The sequence below is a fragment of the Globicephala melas genome, chromosome 19 (genome assembly GCF_963455315.2).
Source record: "Globicephala melas chromosome 19, mGloMel1.2, whole genome shotgun sequence".
Classification (NCBI taxonomy): Eukaryota; Metazoa; Chordata; class Mammalia; order Artiodactyla; family Delphinidae; genus Globicephala; species Globicephala melas.
The window spans coordinates 842,658-860,706 of record NC_083332.1 but is presented as its reverse complement, the minus strand read 5'-3'; the positions used below and the strand labels follow the sequence as shown (position 1 = coordinate 860,706).

The 18,049-nt window shown below is 41.7% G+C and overlaps 1 protein-coding gene and 1 pseudogene across 1 annotated transcript in view; both read right to left on the bottom strand.

Annotated features, from left to right (window-relative positions):
• Positions 1 to 233: 233 nt before the first annotated feature.
• On the bottom strand, positions 234 to 980 carry LOC138842450 (zinc finger protein 551-like; annotated as a pseudogene).
• A 395-nt stretch (positions 981 to 1,375) lies between these two features.
• Positions 1,376 to 18,049, bottom strand: part of LOC115848010 (zinc finger protein 256-like) — a 42,517-nt gene continuing 25,843 nt past the window's right edge. Inside the window, exons 2-3 of the mRNA XM_060288944.2 lie at positions 9,856 to 9,982; positions 1,376 to 3,445 (exon numbers count right to left, since the gene is read on the bottom strand). Coding sequence (XP_060144927.1) covers positions 1,383 to 3,445; positions 9,856 to 9,982 — 2,190 coding nt within the window. The 3' untranslated portion in view covers positions 1,376 to 1,382. The remainder of the gene's footprint in view (positions 3,446 to 9,855; positions 9,983 to 18,049) is intronic.

The following is an 18,049-nucleotide window of genomic DNA, read 5'->3' as shown; positions in this document are numbered from 1 at the left end:
CATCTCCATGGCATGTGGGATCTTCCCTGACCAGGGTATGAACCCGTGTCCCCTGCATGGCAGGTGGACTCTCAACCACTGCACCACCAGGGAAGTCCCAAGAAAGTTCTTTAGGAAAGGATTTCCCAAATTCTTGGCACAAATAGGGCTTTTCCTGTGAACTTTCTGATATGAATAAAGGGTGGAACTAGAGGTAAAGGATTTACCCACATTCACCAGACACTTGAGGCCTTTCACCTCTGTGAACACTGATGGTGAAGGACTGCAGAGCTCTGGGGAAAAGATTTCCCACGTTCACTACCCTCATATGGCCTCAATCTTGTGTGAACTCTCTGATGATAATGGAGGCCGACCTAGATGAAAAGGACTTCCCATATTCACTGCATTTATAAGTCTTTTCTCCAGTATGACCTCTACAGTGTTCAATGAGATAAGAATTTACTCTAAAGGACTCCCCACTTTCAGTGCATTCATAAGGCCTTTTGTTAGTGTGAATTCTCTGATGTTCATGGAGAATGGAACTACAAATAAAAGATTTCCCACATTCACTACACTCATTTGGCCTTGATCCTGTGTGAACTCTGATGTTAATGGAAACCAGACCTAGATGAAAAAGATTTCCCACATTCACTGCACTCATAAGGCTTTTCTCCAGTGTGAACTCTCAGATAATCACATAGACCACACCTAGTAGTAAAAGATTTCTCACAGTCACTACACTGATAAAGTCTTTCTCCTGTGTGAACTCTCTGGTGTATTAGGTGACATCTTTGGATAAAAGATTTCTCACATTCACTGCACTCATAAAGCCTTGACCCTGTTCTGATCGTAACACTCTGATGATAACACAGTCTGGACCTAGATGAAAAAGATTTATCACATTCACTGCATGCATAAAGGCTTTGCTGCATTGTGAACTCTACAGTTTTCAGTGAGATAAGAATTTGCTCTAAACGATTTTCCATATACAGTGCATTCATAAGACCTTTTAAAAAATATTTATTTATTATTCTTTTATTTAAATTTACGGCTGAGTTGGGTCTTTGTTGCTGGGTGTGGGCTTTCTCTAGTTGGAGCGAGTGGGGGCTACTCTTCGTTGTGGAGCACGGGCTCTAGGCATCTGGGCTTCAGTAGTTGTGGCTCCTGGGCTCTAGACACAGGCTCAAGAGTTGTGATGCACAGGCTTAGTTGCTTCACGGCATGTGGGATCTTCCCAGACCAGGGTTTGAACCCATGTCCCCTGCATTGGCAGGCGGATTCTTAACCACTGAGCCACCAGGGAAGCCCCCATAAGACCTTTTGATTACATGAATTCTCTGATGATCCTGGAGGATGGAACTATAGATATAAGACTTCCCACATTCACTGCACTTATAAGGCCTTTATCCAGTGTGAACTCCCTGATGATAACGAAGGTTCCTCCTAGTGGTAAAAGATTTTCCACATTCATTACACTTATAAGGCCTTTCTCCTGTGTGAACTCTCTGGTGTATAAGAAGGTAAGATCTTTGGATAAACGATTTCCCACATTCACTGCACAAATAAGGCCTTTCTCCTGTGTGAATTCTCTGATGATTACTGAGGTTGTAACTAGTGGAAAAGGATTTCCCACATTCACTGCACTTGTAAGGCCTTTCTCCAGTGTGAACTCTCTGGTGTATAAGAAAGTGACATCTTTGGGTGAAGGATTTCCCACATTCACTGCACACATAAGGCCTTTCTCCTGTGTGAACTCTCTGGTGTTTAAGAAGGGAGCACCTTTGGATAAAGGATTTCCCACATTCACTGCACACATAAGGCCTTTCTCCTGTGTGAATTCTCTGATGATTACTGAGGTTGGAACTAGAGAAAAAAGATTTCCCACATTGACTGCATACATAAGGCCTTTCTCCAGTGTGAACCCTCTGATGATTACTGAGGGTGGAACCAGAGGAAAAACATTTCCCACATACAGTGCACTCATAAGGCCTATCTCCAGCATGAGTCTTCTGATGATAACACAGGGCAGAGCTGGAGGTAAAACATTTTCCACACTCACTGCACTCATAAGGCCTTTCTCCTGTGTGAACTCTCTGATGATAACGAAGGCCAGAGTGAGAGGTAAAAGACTTCCCACATTCACTACATTCATAAGGCCTTGATCCAGTGTGAACTCTCTGATGATAATGGAGGCCACGGCGAGACATAAAAGATTTCCCACATTCAATGCATTCATAAGGCCTTTTTCCACTATGAACCTTCCAGTGTTGAGTGAGGTAAGATTGATGACTAAAGGATTTCCAACACTCACTGCACTCATAAGGCCTTTTTCCTGTGTGAACTCTCCGGTGGAGAATGAGTATCGAGCTATTGGTAAAAGATTTCCCACATTCACTGCAAGCAAAAGGCCTTTCCCCTTTATGTACCCGCTGGTGTAGGACGAGCACCGAGCTATTGGTAAAAGAGTTCCCACACTCACTGCAATCGTAAGGCCTTTCTCCTGTGTGAACCCTCCAGTGTACGATGAGGTAAAATTTTCGTCTAAAAGATATCCCACATTGAGTACACTCATAACGCCTTTCTCCAGTGTGAAATGTCCGTTGTCGAATTAGGATGGATCTACAGCTAGGAAACTGCGCACATTCACTGCACAAGTAACAATTTTCTCCAATGTGTCTCCTCCAGGGATAAATAAGGACAAAGTTTTGGTTAAAGGATTTCCCACATTTGCTGCACTTGTACTGCCTTGCTGCAGTATGAATTCTTCGATGCAGATTGAGGGTTGAGGTTCGCCTGAAAGATTTTCCACATTCACGACACACACGAAGTCTTTCTCCAGTATGCACTCTCTGGTGCACAACAAATGAGGATTTGTACCTGAATGTCTTCCCACATTCACTGCACACAAAACAATGTCTTCCAGGGTGGACACCCTGGTTCTGAACAAGTGCATGTTTCGGGCTGAAGGCTTTCTTGAATTCTCCCCAGCTGTAATGACTTTCTCTGCTTTGTAAAGTTGCCTCACGCTGGGCAATCTTGTTTGGCTTCTCCCTGGTGTGAGTGATCTGTTGCTGGAGATGTCCCAAGGTGGCCAGAAAATCTTTCCCTACTTCCTCACAGGTAAAGGGCTTCCTTGACACATGGCATTTGCAGCTTTTCACAAACAAGGCCCTGACTACAGCGTTTCTGAAGGATTTCTCTGCCATATGCTGTTTCTGGTGTTTCTGGAGGTTTGCACTAAAATGAAATCGTTTCATACATATTCTACACCCGAACACTTTCTGGCTGTGTTGTGTTTCTTCATGCTCAGCCAAGTGAAAAACACCTCTCAAGATCAGACTACACTTCTTACAGGGGTGGCTCTTCTGGGAAAATGAGCCTTCCCTGTGAGTCCTGGCCTGTGACATGCTTATAGAAATGCTTTGTTGAAAGGGTGCTTCTGCATCCTCTGCTCCACAGCAGCAACCTGAATGCAAATAAATGCTGGTGAAGTACATGTTAACTTTATAGGAAGGAGGCAACATCATCATAAATGGATGTGTCACATCTAAGAATGAGTCAGTGGGATGCTGTTCCACACAAGAGATTTGAAATTCCATTGGGGAAGTGGCTACTTATAAAAAGGTCATAAGAAACTACTATGAACAACTAAATACCAACAAACTGGATAAACTAGAAGAAACGGATAAATTCTTTGAAACAGACAACCTACCAACAATGAGTCATGAAGAAATAAAAAATATGAATAGACCAACAACAAGTAAGGAACCTGAATCATTAATAAAAAAAAATCTCCCAACAAAGAAAAGTCCAGGATGAGATAGATTCACTGGTGAATTCTACCAAAGATTTTAAGAAGAATTAATGTCAATCCTTCCTCAACTCTTCCAAAACACTTAAGAAGAAACATTTCAAAACTCAATTTCTGAGGCTAGCATTACCCTGATACAAAAGCAAGATATGCAAACTACAAGAAAGGAAAATTACGGGCCAAACTCCTTGGTGACCATAGAATGAGAAATTCCTGATAAATACTCAACAGCACGTTCAAGAATCTTACACTATTGAATAATAAAAAAAAAATTTAGGTAACTCCCTGGCAGTCATCCAGTGGTTAAGACTTGATGTTTTTACTGCAGAAGAAGAATCTTACATTATTATCATTATCAAGTATGATTTATCCCTGGGATGCAATGATAGTTCCTCATATACAAGTCAAAAAACATGACTTACCATATTAACAGAATGAAGGATAAAAATCATATGAATGTCTCAAAAAATGCAAAAAAAGCACTAAACAAATTGAGGATAGTTTCATGTTAAAAACTCTCAACAAATTAGGTATAGAAGGAATGTATCTCAATACGATAAACCCATACACAATAAGCCCACACTAATATTATACTCAAAGTTTAAAAACTAAAAGCCTTTCCTCTGAAATCCAGAACAAGCCAAAAATGCCCACTGTCCACATTTCTATTCAACACAGTTCTGGAAGGCCTAGCCAGAACACATAGTTATCAGAAAGAAAAAAAAAAGGCATCAAAATCACAAAATAAGTAAAACTGTCTGTGTTTGCAGAAGATATGCTCTTATATAGAAAACCCCAGGGACTCCTCCCACCCAAATCTGTTAGAACTATTAAACAATATCAGTAAAGCTGCAGGATACAAAATCAATATGCAAAAAGCAGTTGCATTTCTATAAACTAACAATGAAATATCTGTGTTCTGAAAACTATAAGACAACGATGGAAAAAACTGAAGAAAACACAAATAAATGGAAAGACATCCAGTGTTCTTAAATTGGAAGAATACTGTTAATTTTACCAAGAGCAACTTACAGACTGAAAACAATCCATATCGAAAGTCCAATGACATTTTCCAAAGAAATAGAGTAAACAATCCTAAAATTTGTATGGCAGCACAAAAACTCCCAAATAGTCAAAGCAATCTTGAGAAAGAAGGACAAAGCTAGAGGCATCACACTTCCTGATTTCAAAATATTACAAAGCTATGGTAATTAGCACATGATGACACTGGTATAAAAACAGACACATAGACCAATGGAACAGAATAGAGAGCCCAGAAATAAAGGCACACTTATATAACTCATCTTTGATAGGCACCTCAAGAACACACAATGGATAAAGTCTCCTCCATAATTGTGGAGTAAAGTGATAAAGTCTCCTCCATAATTGGTGATGGGAACACTGGATATCCATAATTGTGGAGTAAAGTGATAAAGTCTCCTTAATTACTCCACAATTACTCCATAATTGTGGAGTAAAGTGATAAAGTCTCCTCCATAATTGGTGATGGGAACACTGGATATCCACATGCAAAAAAAAAGAAAACTAGACCCTTATCTTACACCATTCACAAAAATTAACTTGAATTGGATTAAAAAATTTAAATGTAAGACTAAACTTGTAAAACATTTAGGAGAAAACGCAGAGAAAAATCTCCTTTACACTGGTGTTGGCAATGATTTTTTTGGATGACACAAATAGCACAAGCAATGAAAGTAAAAATAAACAAGTGGGAGTATATCAAGCCAAAAACCTGAACAACAAGGGAAACAAAATGAAAACACAACCTAAGGTAAAGGAGAAAATACTTGTAAAGTGTTTATCTGATAAGGGGTTAATATCTAGAAAATATAAGAACTCATACAATTCAACAATAAAAAATGAAAGAATCCAATTAAAAATGGGCAAAGGACCTGAATAGATATTTATCCAAAGACATACAAATGGTCATCAGGTACATGAAAAGGTGCTCAACATCACTAACATCAGGGAAATGCAAATCCAAACCACAATGAGGTATCACCTCACACCTGTTTGGAATACTACTATCAAAAAGACAAGAGATGGGCTTCCCTGGTGGCGCAGTGGTTCAGAGTCCACCTGCCGATGCAGGGGACACGGGTTCGTGCCCTGGTCCGGGAGGATCCCACGTGCCACGGAGTGGCTGGGCCCGTGAGCCATGGCCACTGAGCCTGTTCGTCCAGAGTCTGTGCTCCACAACGGGAGAGGCCACAACAGTGAGAGGCCCGCGTACCACAAAAAAAAAAAAAAAAAAAAAGACAAGAGATAGGTGTTCGCGAGGATGTGAAGAAAAGGAAAGCCTTCTACATTGTTGGTAGGACTGTAAATCGGTACAGCCATTAGGGAAAACTGTATGGAATTTCTTAAAAATTGAAAAAAGGACTACTATATGGTCCAAAAATCCCAATTCTATGTGTATATCCAGAGGAAACAAAATCCATATCTCAAAGAGGTATTTGCACCCCCATGTTCATGTCAGCATTATTCACAATAGCCCAGGTTTAGAAACAACCTAAGTACAGCCATACATTGTTTTATTCTGCTTCAAAGATAACACAGTTTTTTACAAATTGAAGGTTTCCAGTAACCCTGTGTCAAGCAAGCCTATTTGCACCAGTTTTCTAACAGCATTTGCTCACTTTGTGTCTGTGCATCACATTTTGGTATTTTTTGCGATATTTGAAACTTTTTCATTATTATTACATTTGTTATGGTGATTTGTGATCAGTGATCTTTGTTTTGGGGTGCCACAAACTGTATCCATATAAGACAGGAAACTTAATAGATAAACATTATACATGTTCTGGCTGCTCTACCAACTGGCCAATCCATCTCTCTCCCTGTCCCCAAGCCTCCCTCTTACCTGAGATGTAACAATATTGAAGTTAAGCTAATTAATAACCCTACAATAGCCTCTAAGTGCTCAAGTAAAAGGAAGGATCACATATCTTTCACTTTAAATCAAAAGCTGGAAATGATTAAGCTTAGTGAGGAAGGCAAGTCAAAAGCCAAGATAGGCTGAAAGCCAGGCTTCTTGGACCAAACAGTATTAACCAAGTTGTATCAATAAATACAAAGGAAAAGTTCTTGAAGTAAATTAAAAGTGGTACTCTAGTGAACACACAAATAAGAAAGCAAAATAGCCTTATTGTTGATATGGAGAAAGTTTTAGTGATCTGTATTCAACATCAAGCCAGCCACACATTCCCTTAAGCCAAAGCCTAATCCGGAGTCAGGCCCTAACTCTCTCCAATTCTGTGATGGCTGAGAGAGGTGAGAAGCTGCAAAAAAAAAAAAAAAGTCTGAAGCTACCGTAGGTTGGTTCATGAGATTTAAGGAAAGACGCCGTCTCCAGAAAATAAAAGTACAAGATGAAAAAAAAGCACATGGTGAAGCAGCAAGTGCCGATGTAGAAGCTATACCAAAGTTATCCAGATGATCTAGCTAAGATAATTAATGAACGTGGCTACACTAAACATTTTTAATGTAGATGAAACAGTCTTATGTTGGAAGAAGATGACATCTAGGACTTTCACAGTTAGAGAGGAGAAGTCAATGCCTGGCTTCAAAGCTTCAAAGGACAGGCTGACTCTCTTATTAGGGGTAATGAGGCTGGTGACTAGAAGTTGAAGCCAGTGCTCATTTATCATTCTGAAAATCTTAGGCCCTTAACAATTCTGCTAAATCTACTCTGCATATATTTTATAAATGGAACAACAAAGCCTGGATGTCAGCACGTCTCCTCATAACATGGTTTACTGAATATTTTAAGACTACTGTTGAGACCTACTGCTCTGAAAAAAGATTGTTTTCAAAATATTACTGCTCACTGACAATGCAGCTGGTCACCCAAGAGCTCTGATGGAGATATATAAAATTAATGTTGTTTTCATGTCTACTACTACAACATCCATTCTGTAGCCCATGGATCAAGTAGTTTACACTGTCAAGTCTTAAGAAATACATTTCATAAGGCTACAGCTGCCATAGATAGTAATTCCTCTAATGGATCGGGGCAAAGTAAATTGAAAACCTTCTGGAAAGGATTCACCAATCTAGATGCCATTAAGAACAGCTGTGAATCATGGGAAGCGGTCAAAATATCAACATTAACAGGAGTTGGGAAAAACTTGATTCCAACTCTCTGGATGACTTTGAGGGGTTCAGGACTTCAGTGGAGGAAGTAACTGCAGATGTTGTGGAAAAAGCAAGAGAATTAGAAGTAGAGCTGGAAGATCGCTGAATTGCTGTAATCTCAGGAGAAAAATTTAACAGATGAAGAGTTGTTTCTTATGGATGAGAAAAGAAAGTGGTTTCTTGAGATGGAATGTACTCCTGGTGAAGATGTTGTGCAGGTTGTTGAAATGATGACAAATGCTTTAAAATATTACATAAACTTAGTTCATAAAGCAACAACAGTAGGGTTTGAGAAGATTGACTCCAATTTTGAAAGAAGTTCTACTGTGTTTTAAAATGCTATCAAACAGCATCGCAAGCTAAAGAGAAGTCATTCATGAAAGAAGAGTCCATCAATTTGGCAACCTTCATTGTTATATTATTTAAAGAAATTACCAAAGCCACCAAAACCTTCAGTAACTTGATCAGTCAGCACCTTGATTAGTCAAAATCAAGGCAGGAACCTCCATCAACAAAAAGATACAACTCAGATGATGGTTAACATTATTTTAGCAATAAAGTATTTTTTAACTAAGTTATACACGTTGTTTATTTAGACATAAGGCTACTGCACACTAACAGGCTACTGTACAATGTAAACATAACATTCATATGCACTGGGAAACCAAAAGTCTGTGTGACTTGCTTTATTGTGATACTCACTTTACTGTGGTGGTCTGGAACAAAACCTGCAATATGCCCGTATCTGTCTACAGATAAGTGGGTAAATAAAGCCTGGTATTTATATGCAGTGGGGTATTATTCAGCCATAAAAAAGGAAATCATGCATTTGTGACAATACTGATGAACCTGGAGGGCATAATGCAAAGTGAAATAAGCCAGAGAAAGATAAATACTGTATGCTAAAACTTATATATGGAATCTTGAAAAAAAAAAATAGTTGAACCCATAGCAACAAAGAGTAGAAGGCCAGGGGCTCAGGTCTAGGGGAAATGGGGAGATGTTGGTCAGTTATAAGATGAAAAAGCTCTGAGGATCTAATACAGCATGGAGCCTATACTTAATAATGCTGTATGGTATACTTCAAATGTGCTAAGAAAGTAGATCTTAAGGGTTCTCACACACACAGGAAATGTAAATATAGTATGTGAGGTACTGGATGTGTTAATTAACTTGATTGTAGTAATCATTTCACAATGTGTGTGTGTATATATATAATCATGACACTGTGTACTTACTTTTACGTTTTACCTTTTTTTTTATTCTTTGGCCACAACGCGCGGCTTGTGGGATCTCAGTTCTCCTACCAGGAACTGAACCCAGGCCACGGCAGTGAAAGTGCTGAATCCTAACCACTAGACCACCAGGGAACTCCCTGTACACTTTAAACATATACAGTATTATTTGTCAATTATACCCCAATAAGCTGGAGAAAAGAAAAAAGAAAAGAGATCTAAACACTACAAGTAAAACCATGAAGGACAGCCTTGGAAAATAGCCCATGGTCCAAGTAAGTAATGGTCATGACAATACCTTCAATTCCTGGCATATGGAGGCAGAACGAAATGTCAGATGATAAAAAGGAACAAAACCTGGGACACAGAAGTGCCATGGACGTGGATACACCACCTGACCAGGGAAAGGGCAAGTATTAGCCTAACTGCAAGACTGCTGACCTCAAATCCATCCCTACGAGGGTTGAGTACAGACTGTATTGGGGCTATGGGGAGAGAAGAGGGCAGTGCAAACAACCCAGCCCTACCTGTCACAGCAACTACCCAGAAAGCTGGGGAAACAAACAGTGCCCAAGGTCCATATGTGAGAAGGACAGAGCACACCTTGGAGAAGAGAGTGTGAGGAAGGATACAGAGCCTAGCCCAGGTCACTGGGGAGGGTGAGGCTCTTACCCAGTGAAGATATAAGTGCAAAGTTCTCCAGCATCACATCATGGTACAGGCGTCTCTGAGCCTCATCAAGGAGCTTCCATTCCTCCCAGGAGAAGTACAGGGCAATATCCTCAAAGGTCACACCAACCTGTCATGAATGAGATAGATGAAACATAAACATTCTCTGAGGACCCACAATTCATCTCCTCACACATGTATTCCATGGTCATCCTCCATCAGAGTTCCCCACGTCAGGCCTCGTGCCAGTGATGCCTGATCTCTCCTCACTGTGTTCAACCCTCAGCCACAAAAGGCGGTGGCCGGGGGGATAAACGCCATCTAAACTCTGGGCCTGGCCTACAGGGCCCCATCCCTCCCTCGAAGTAATTCCCCTGAGGTCTCCCACATTGTGCCTCCAAGACACAGCAAAACATGGGCTCATCTTTACCCTTAATCCCCAACACCATGTCCTGTGGGCCCTCAGCTCACACTTGCCCTTGATGTGCATGTCATTCAGTTGACCAAACCTCTTTCACACCTTCAGACCTCACAGTTGCACTCCCACAGCTCTACCACCTCCCTGCCCCACATCACAGGCACCTCTCTGGACTCACCCAAGTACTTGGAGCATGGCATCCACAGAGTGCTTAACAAAATCAAATATGATCTGGTACAATCCCAGTTCTCTGAGGGAGCCCATAGCCAGGGAAAGCCCTGCCTGCCTTGCTTCTGATCTCTGTTTCAGTATTAGCCACCCAGAACCAGTGAGGGACTGGGACACCCTCTCCTGCCTTACATAGGTTCCATAAGTGCCTCTTCAACCTTCAGAACCTGGGCGAAAAAGGAAGGCAACCATGGCTGGGCTCCATGTGTGCAGGACTCCCTTGTATCCCCACCCAGCCCTGGAACCTAGTGACCTCGGGCTGACTGACTAACCAATGCTGCCTCTCATCAGATCCTGTGACCTTGGACGAGGACTCTCTTTGTCACCCCCATTCCAATCCGTTCGTTCTCTTCTCTGAGCAGCTCTTTGAAAACTTTTAAAGCCCTCACATACACTGTTCCTCGTCCGTTCACAGCCCTCTGTGACGCCCAGGTCCCTCAGAATAAAGGAACAACCTCTCTCTCTGCTGGTCCAGGCGTGATTCCACCTCACACTCTCTTTACTGCAGTCATAAGATGCACCCCAGGTTTCCCGAATCCTCCTGACTCAGTCCGACTTCCAAGCCTTTGCACCTGCCAGTCCCTCCGCCTGTCACCCTCGCCCACGCCCCACCCAAGGCCGCCTCACCGTCCTGGACATCGCGACCTGGGCTGCGGGCACATGAGCAGGCGTCCCGCACTCGGCGCTTTAGTGTTTAGTGCAGTGAGGGCGGTGAGGGGCCGGAGGACGAGTGTTTACCTCAGGCGGGTCCCTCAGGGCCGCCACCGCCATCGGACTCCCTGGGCGGAGCGGGGCCGGGAGCTGCGACAGAGGAGGCGAGACGCGGGCACGGTGGTCACTCTCCCGGGCCTGGCGCAGGGCAGCCCGTGCTGCGTCGCCGAGCCTCAGACGCACCCCTGAGTAGCGGGGACAGACCCTCCCCTCGGACTTTCTCGGTCCCGTCACCTAGAACCTGACACAACACTCCGAGGCCGAACCGACCAGAAGGAAGCGAAAATGACCGCCGAAAGGAGGACGCCGGAAGTCCCGCCCCGACACGATGCGCACGCGCGGGAACTCCTCACCCTGATTGGTCGTGGGTTTGTAACTGCGGCCTCTCGGCCAGGGGCCTTCTGGGGACCGAAGCGAAGCGAGTTGATACTGTTCAACCCGAGCGTTAGTTTTGCAGCCCCCTGAAGCAGGCGGACCAGCAGGAGCTCAGCCTCTGCTGGTTCCCATAAAAAACGGCTCCCTTGCTTGTATTATCAGTCATTTTCAGAAGTGGAAACAAAAATCAACAGGATTAACAGAAGTGGAAGTAAAATAGGAACTGCCAAACTAAATGTCCTAAATTGTATAAAAGCTAATTTTTAGTTTTGTGGCCTTTTTAGAATTGTTAACTATTGTGTCCCCTAACTACATACACACACACACACACACACACACACACACACATTTAAATTTTGTTACAAAAATTAACCCATTTATTAAAGGGTAGCAGCGTTTCAAATGGTGCTGTTTCTACTGGTCCTTCAATGCCTTCAATCTTCTCATGGCCGATTTTACTGTGATGGCAGGAGTGGTGTTGTAAATATAGTTAGGCCTAACTATATTTTTTTGGGTGTTGAGCTCATTTATTTATTTGGTGACAAGAAAATATTGAATGAGAATTGTGTTAGTCTGCTAGGGTTGCCATAACATTTGAATACTATTGAAACCAAGGGTAGTCATAAGCTATTAATAAAAAATAAATTGTAACCTGCCTTCACTGATCAACCTCACTTTGCTTTTACAAAAACGTGCACGTACTCCCAAGCATCAAATAGCCTGAACAATAAGATCTTTGCCAAGTTGCTTTTTAGGAAATTGGGGTCACCTGTGTCCAGTTTGAGCTCAAGTTGGTTAAAACTGCTAAGACCACTGACTCTCCAACTGGGTATATGCAAGTGTTGGCTAGGTGACTTTCTTTTTTAGTTAATTAATTTATTTATTTTTGGCTGTGTTGGGTCTTCGTTGCTGCATACGTGCTTTCTCTAGTTGCTGCGAGTGGAGCGGGGGCTACTCTTCGATGCGGTGCGCGGGCTTCTCATTGCCATGGCTTCTCTTGTTGCAGAGCTTGGGCTCTAGGTGCATGGGCTTCAGTAGTTGTGGCATATGGGCTCAGTAGTTGCGGCTCACAGACTCTAGAGTGCAGGCAGTAGTTGTGGCACACAGGCTTAGTTGCTCTGCTGCATGTGGGATCTCCCCACACTAGGGCTCAAACCAGTGCCCCTGCTTTAGCAGGCGGATTCTTAACCACTGTGTCACAAGGGAAGTCCCCAGCTAGATGGTTTTTGATGTCAGAGGGCCAAAAGCCCACCCTCAGAACATGCTAAGCCTGCCATTTTCTGAACATGTATCTCATTAAGAAGTCTGTAGCTTACTTTTACCTGTGCAGAATGACAATTACTGCACCTTTTCCGTATCTTCAATCCCCACCCTCACCCCTGCCAAGCTTTATCCCATAAATATTCCTAGCCCCTTGCCTTTGGGGAGATGAATTTGAGATTTGCCCTTCCTTCTCCTTGCTTGGCTCCCTTGTGAATAAACAGTTTCTCTGCTGCAAACCACAGTGTCTCAGCGTTTGGCTTGTTGTGAGTAGGTCACATGAAACTGGTTCAGTAACAGTTTGGACTGGGTGGCTTAAATAACAGAAATTTATTTTCTCGCAGCTCTGGATGCTGGAAGTCTAAGAGGAAAGTGTCAACAGTTTTAATTTTTCCTGAGGCCTCTGTTTTGGCCTTTGGGTAGTCCACTTTGTGCTGTGTCCTCACATGGCCTTTTCTCCCTGTGATCATACTCCTGGTGTCTATCCTTCTTCTTATAAGTGATGAAATAAAATTTACATTTTAAGGAAGAACAAGAAAATTTAAACATAAAATTTTCTGTTTTGGCCTCCCTGCCTCCTTAATGTGCATCTGCATTACACACTGTTGTAGTTTTTCTTGTGACAGGACCGAAAGTAAACTCATCACACGAGATGAATTGTGCCGAAGCACAGCAGTAGAGGGCTGCCGCTCGCTCAGGCAAAACAGCGCCGTCTGTCCTGCTGTGGTAGCTTTTATTTAAGCATTATCTATGTTTACATTTTAAGGCTTGTTTTCTTAACATTCCAGAAATACCAAAGCAGCAACATATGTTTTTATTGATTATACAAGTAATAATGGGCTTTCTTGAAAACATGCCGTGCTTCGTCCTTGTGCGCAAAAGCAGCACAAGGACATTGCCTTGTGTTCCCATCATTATGATTATACTGAGGACATCGCATGGATCAGTGCCCAAAGCACTCAATGCTTATTCGCAGGCCCCCGGTTTACCGGGGAGGGGGAGCTCAAAGCATTCAGGACTGTTTACAGTTCTGGCTTATTCGCATGCCCCCGGTTTGCCGGGGGTGGGGCTCAAAGCAATCAGGACTGCTTGAAGTTCTGGCTTATTCGCCAGCCCCCAGTTTGCTGGGGGTGGGGGGTGGGGGTTCATGGGTCACGTCTCCTTTCCCTGTCCTCAGTTATTCCACTACATTTCCCCCTTTTTGTTTTGCAGCTTGTGCAACATCAAGGAGAACACGGCAGCTTGTTGCGATGTTGCATGGCGGGTAGCTTTCACTCGTCCTCGGACTACAATTAAACATATGATTATTATTATAATGAGCATTAGCAATCCTGCAGTAGAACCAAATAAAGCATGTAATTTAGACTTGGGATTTAGATTATTAAGTCCTTGAATAATTCCAGTCCATACTTCTTGTGAATTAAGTCGTTGTAATCTCTTCTGAAAAGTTTGTTGAATTTTCCCTTGTAAATTCACAATTTCTTCTGTCAATTTTTGTGATGTAATAAATGCTTTTTTATTTTTGCCCAGGGGAATGCAGACTGATTATATGGAACTGAAGTGACACAAAAGGCACTTTGATTCCAGTCACAACGTAGCTTCATTTGTCTTTGTAAATTTACAAGTTGGTCTCCCAACATAACCACAGCTTGTAAGTCTGCTATTTCCGAATGGATTTCCGAATCAATTTGTCGTTGAGAGGACCAAAGCATTTCAGAATTTTTATGCCAATCAGTTATATAATCAACGGTCTGAATAGATTGTTCTAAAGCAACTCCAGCTACTGCAGCAGTAGCTGTTATGGCTATAATACCCATGACAGCTGCAATCAACATTCCTACAAATCTTTTACTTCTTTTTAATGCATCAGCTAAATATTGCAAAACAGCCATAGGAAGAGATTCTTGCCATTCCCTTCCAAGATTGACAGGAAGCCAAAGACCTGTCCGAGCTCGTAAGATATACAAACTTTCAGTAGATATGTTAAAAGATATACTAGAGTTAATGCAGGTATACAGAGAGCAATTTTTACACATTATAATACCTTGAGTCTCATTCCATACAGCTGGTCCCTGTAACAATATATAAGGTAATTTCACACAACTACGAGTATACCAAGTAACATTTTTATGAAAAGTCAAACTATGATTTTCAGATTTGTTAACCATATGTCCTACCCAGGCATTAATCTTTTTCAAAGCTGTCATAAGCTTCCACAAGTCCTTTTGGATAGGATATCCATTTAAATGAGGACCTGGAGAAAACCCTCCAGCATGCCATACTATGGTATAATTAATAGTATTGCTATAAATAGTGTTATCCTCTCTATGCCAGTGTAAATTCTTCAGACCCCTTTTTCCTCTGGCGGAGCCAAAATGTCTCCAATCAATGACGCTTCCCCAAGAAGTATTAACAAGAACCCGAGCCATTTCTCCTCGGCATCGTGTCCAATGGACCCAATCCGATAATCGATCCACAAGAGGCACCTGGCATGAGGCAAGTAAGGTGTGGAAACATTCTCATTAAGAGTGGAATTAGAACTTTTAAAACTATAAGCACTCAAAAGATATAACCCATGATATCTGTTTTCATTTTTGACAACACTTAACCATGCCTGATAATTCATTTTAAGGCAATGATCTGCCTTTCCCATACAAATAGGAGGTCCATTAACACCCACCGTGTAATTCTCTTCCTTCTTCCGGCTTCAAAGGGCCTCTGTCATCAAAAGGACCAGACAACCATCCAGACTCATTTACATATACAAGAATTGGGGCATCTCACCAGGTAACCCCCATATTAAGAGGAGGGTTGGGAATATAAGTCCAATAAGTATGGTTAGTACAATTTATCTCATTGGTTGATATGCTTATTACCTGTGCAGACAACATTGCCAACATAGCCACAAAAAGATTGGTGCTAGTGAGGGGTTTACCCTGTGAAATGACAAGATTTTCAGCAGTGCCTGCAAACTTTTTCACTTGCCCCCAGGTCAATGGAGACGCCCTCTTTGTTCGATCCAATGGCACACGGAATGCTCTCTTGCTCAAATCCATGTCCGCAAATCCCTTCGTCATTCCCGTCATATCAAAGCTACGCTTAGTTGCCATCCCGAAGCTTTATCTTTTTAGCCCGCACCCAAAAAGATTCAGTTCCTGCAGAAACAAAAGCATATCCCCGGCCCCAACGAAGAACCTCGGCAGGTTTCCAAGTGTTAGTATTTTCATTTAATATAGAAACAGGCTGTCTAAGTTCTTGTGTACTTATTTTTGTCCAATGTCTGTCAGCTGCACTAAAACCATCTTCTCCATGATTGAAAAAATTAAGAATAAAGCAATATGTATTCTTTTCCTAGGACTTTGTACCTCATCTCCCCCTTTTTGTTTTATAAACATTTCTTTCAAAGTGCTGTTTTGTCGTTCAATAACGGCTTGTCCCATACTGTTTCCTGGGATACCTGTAACATGCCGTATATTATGTGTGGCAAAAAAAGTCTGACATTTTTGAGAGTGATATGCAGAAGCATTATCAGTTTTTATGCTGTCGGGAACTCCCATAACAGTAAAAGCTTCTAATAAATGAGTTATTACAGCATCAGCTTTTTCAGAAGATAATGGAGTTGCCCATGAAAAATGAGAGTAGGTATATACAGAATGATGAATATATTTTAACTTTCCAAAACCAGGATATTGAGTTACATCCATTTGCCAGATAGCATTAGCAGATAAGCCTTTAGGGTTAACTTCAATATTCAAACAAGGTTGATTAATGGCAGCACATTGCGGGCATGTACGGAGAATAGTTTTTGCTTGTTTCCATGTAAGATTAAATTTATTTTTCAATCCTCTGGCATTAGTATGATATCTGTGATGTTCTGCTGTAGCTAACTCTACGGTACCCACTAAAGTATCAATAAAATCATTTCCATCTACCAATGGGCCGGGTAAATGAGTATGAGCACGAATATGAGTAATATAAAGTGGTGCAGTACGTAGTCTAATTATATGTTGTATTTGCAGAAATAAAGAGTGCAGTTCTGATCCATCATTTGGGATAAAAGCGGTCTCAATATTTTTAACTGTAAATTCCACATACTGAGAGTCTGTAATTATTCATTTATGGCAGCTGCAAGTAAATTGGCATGATAAGTAGGAGATCCAATATCATGGCAAGCTTTTATATACTCCTCAAGTGGAACGTTTACAGCCCGTAAAGGTCGCAATGCCTTCTGGCATTCAGGATTTGCATACTCAAAGGCCAAAGATTGTAATAATAAATCTTTCACCTCTATTTGTGCTACAGCTCTTTGAATGGCTGCACGCAGTCTAGACAACAAATCAGTGTAAGGCTCACCAGGCCTTTGCATTAACTTAGTAAAAGATTGTGCTGTTTTTCCAGGAGGTTCCACTCGTAACCATGCTCGTAAACAACACATACGTATTTGAATGATTCGTAAATCATCAAATTGAGCTTGAGCTTGTAGATTACTAAATGCGCCTGCTGCTATTAATTCATCTAAAAGTGGCTCTGGAGGATTATGGGCTGTATTAGACCTTGTCATGTTTTCAGCGTCCTCTCTCCACCAAGTTTTAAACTGCATATATTGTCCACGTTCAAGAACAGTTTTGGCAATCGCTTCCCAATCATGAGGAATTAACATGTTTTCGGTAGCATACCCAGACAAAAGTCCTTGAACATAATTAGAATGCATCCCATACGCATTAATGGCTTCTTTTAGCATTTAAAAAAATTTTATATCATGATGGTTATACTCAACACTTACATATCCATTCGGAAATTGATCATTAGCAGGCATAGCTTGTCTAACAATAGGGAAAGCAAAAAATGATTCAGAATATTGCTTTTCTTCCTTATTCATCTCTTCTTCCAACAATAGTCTATTAGATTCAGGTTTTAGAGGAAAGCGAAACTGACGAGAGGCTCCAACAGGATAAGCTACTAATTCTAAAGGAGGAGCTGAAGGAATAGTAGGACACGGCTCCTGATATGAAGGGGTGGCAGCATTGTTTTTATTTTCTTCCAATTCAGTCATCAAATTTTTCAACTTTGAAAGTATATCAGAAATCTCATTCTGTTGAGAAAGTGGCATCTCATTTTGTTTGCTAGCTTGCTCCCGATCTTTATCACCATCAGAAAAAGCCCCTTCATCACTGGAACCTGAAAAATCCTCTCCTGTCTCAGACA